The sequence below is a fragment of the Buceros rhinoceros genome, unplaced genomic scaffold, assembly GCF_000710305.1.
Source record: "Buceros rhinoceros silvestris isolate BGI_N320 unplaced genomic scaffold, ASM71030v1 scaffold22803, whole genome shotgun sequence".
Classification (NCBI taxonomy): domain Eukaryota; kingdom Metazoa; phylum Chordata; class Aves; order Bucerotiformes; family Bucerotidae; genus Buceros; species Buceros rhinoceros.
The window spans coordinates 5,613-6,737 of NW_010402135.1; the positions used below are offsets into that span (position 1 = coordinate 5,613).

General features: G+C 64.3%; 1 protein-coding gene across 1 annotated transcript in view; it reads left to right on the top strand.

Annotated features, from left to right (window-relative positions):
- The window catches only part of FRMD5 (FERM domain containing 5), a gene marked incomplete at both ends in the record, with an annotated part of 10,953 nt that overhangs the window by 2,358 nt on the left and 7,470 nt on the right, over window positions 1-1,125 (top strand). Inside the window, one exon of the mRNA XM_010132555.1 lies at window positions 142-265. Coding sequence (XP_010130857.1) covers window positions 142-265 — 124 coding nt within the window. The remainder of the gene's footprint in view (window positions 1-141; window positions 266-1,125) is intronic.

Consider the following 1,125-nt stretch of genomic DNA (forward strand, 5'->3'; position numbering starts at 1 on the left):
TTCCGAAGGGGAAGCGGCGTTCCCGGGGTGCTCTGAGCCCTGGCCCCGCGCCCAGTCACTGCCGGCTCCACTGCTGGGACAGGGAGGCACGCTGCGGGCTGGGTTGTGCTGCTCTTCCTGAGCAGTTCTGTCTCCCCGCAGCCGAGATCGGGGACTACGACCCGGGGAAGCACCCAGAAGGCTACAGCTCCAAGTTCCAGTTCTTCCCCAAACACTCAGAGAAGCTGGAGAGGAAAATCGCAGAGATCCACAAGTCGGAGCTGAGGTAGGGCCGGGGGCTTCGCTGAGCGGGAGCCTGGGCTGCTGTGGGGATTAACTGGTGCTCGGCTGATTTTGATCCCTGTCCGGGGTCTCCAGCCATGCCATGGGATGAGCACTCGCTGTTCCCATGTGTCAGCTCCAGCTGGGAGCCAGCGGTGCTCTCGGCAGCTGGCAGTGGCACAAACGCAGCACGAGCTTTGGGAGAACAGGTCGTTTGGTGGTATAGAGGCACCACGACAAATCACCCCACGAGAGGAGCTGCCATGCCCTGCCAAACCTCTGCTCGCTGAAAGGATGACATGATCGAGAGACCAAGGACAAGCCGCAGAAAAGCACAGCGAAATGAGGAGAAATAAGCCCGGAATGCAGCAGCCTGGGGCAAAACCAGCCCCGATCCCTCCTGCCCCCCAGAGGGCTGAGGAGTTTGTCCTGCTCATGGCTTTGGGCTCAGCCAGCACAGCTCGGGGCGGGGGTCCCTGGTCTTCCCCGGTGGGACGGGGACAGTGACCAAACCCCCACAAATCCCCTCCTGCCTTCACAATGCTCTGGGGACACAAGGTGTGGGGGCCTGTCAGCAAAGCCCCGTCCTCCCACAGCACTGGCGGTGGCCGTGGGGCTGTGTCCCCGGGGAGGACGGTGGGGTCTAACCTCCCCGGACCCCGGCAGAGCAGAGCGCTGCCCTCACCTGCTGCGGGCTGTTGCCCGCTGCCCCGCAGAGTCCCCCTTCTTCCCCCCGAGGAAACGCCTGGGCTGCCTATGGGAAACTCGGCCCTCAGTGGTGCAGACGGTGCCGAGCTGAGCCCGTTCCGGTGCTGCCGGCTTGGTGCATCCCTGGCTGGATCTGGCTGCCAGGAGGGGAGAGGC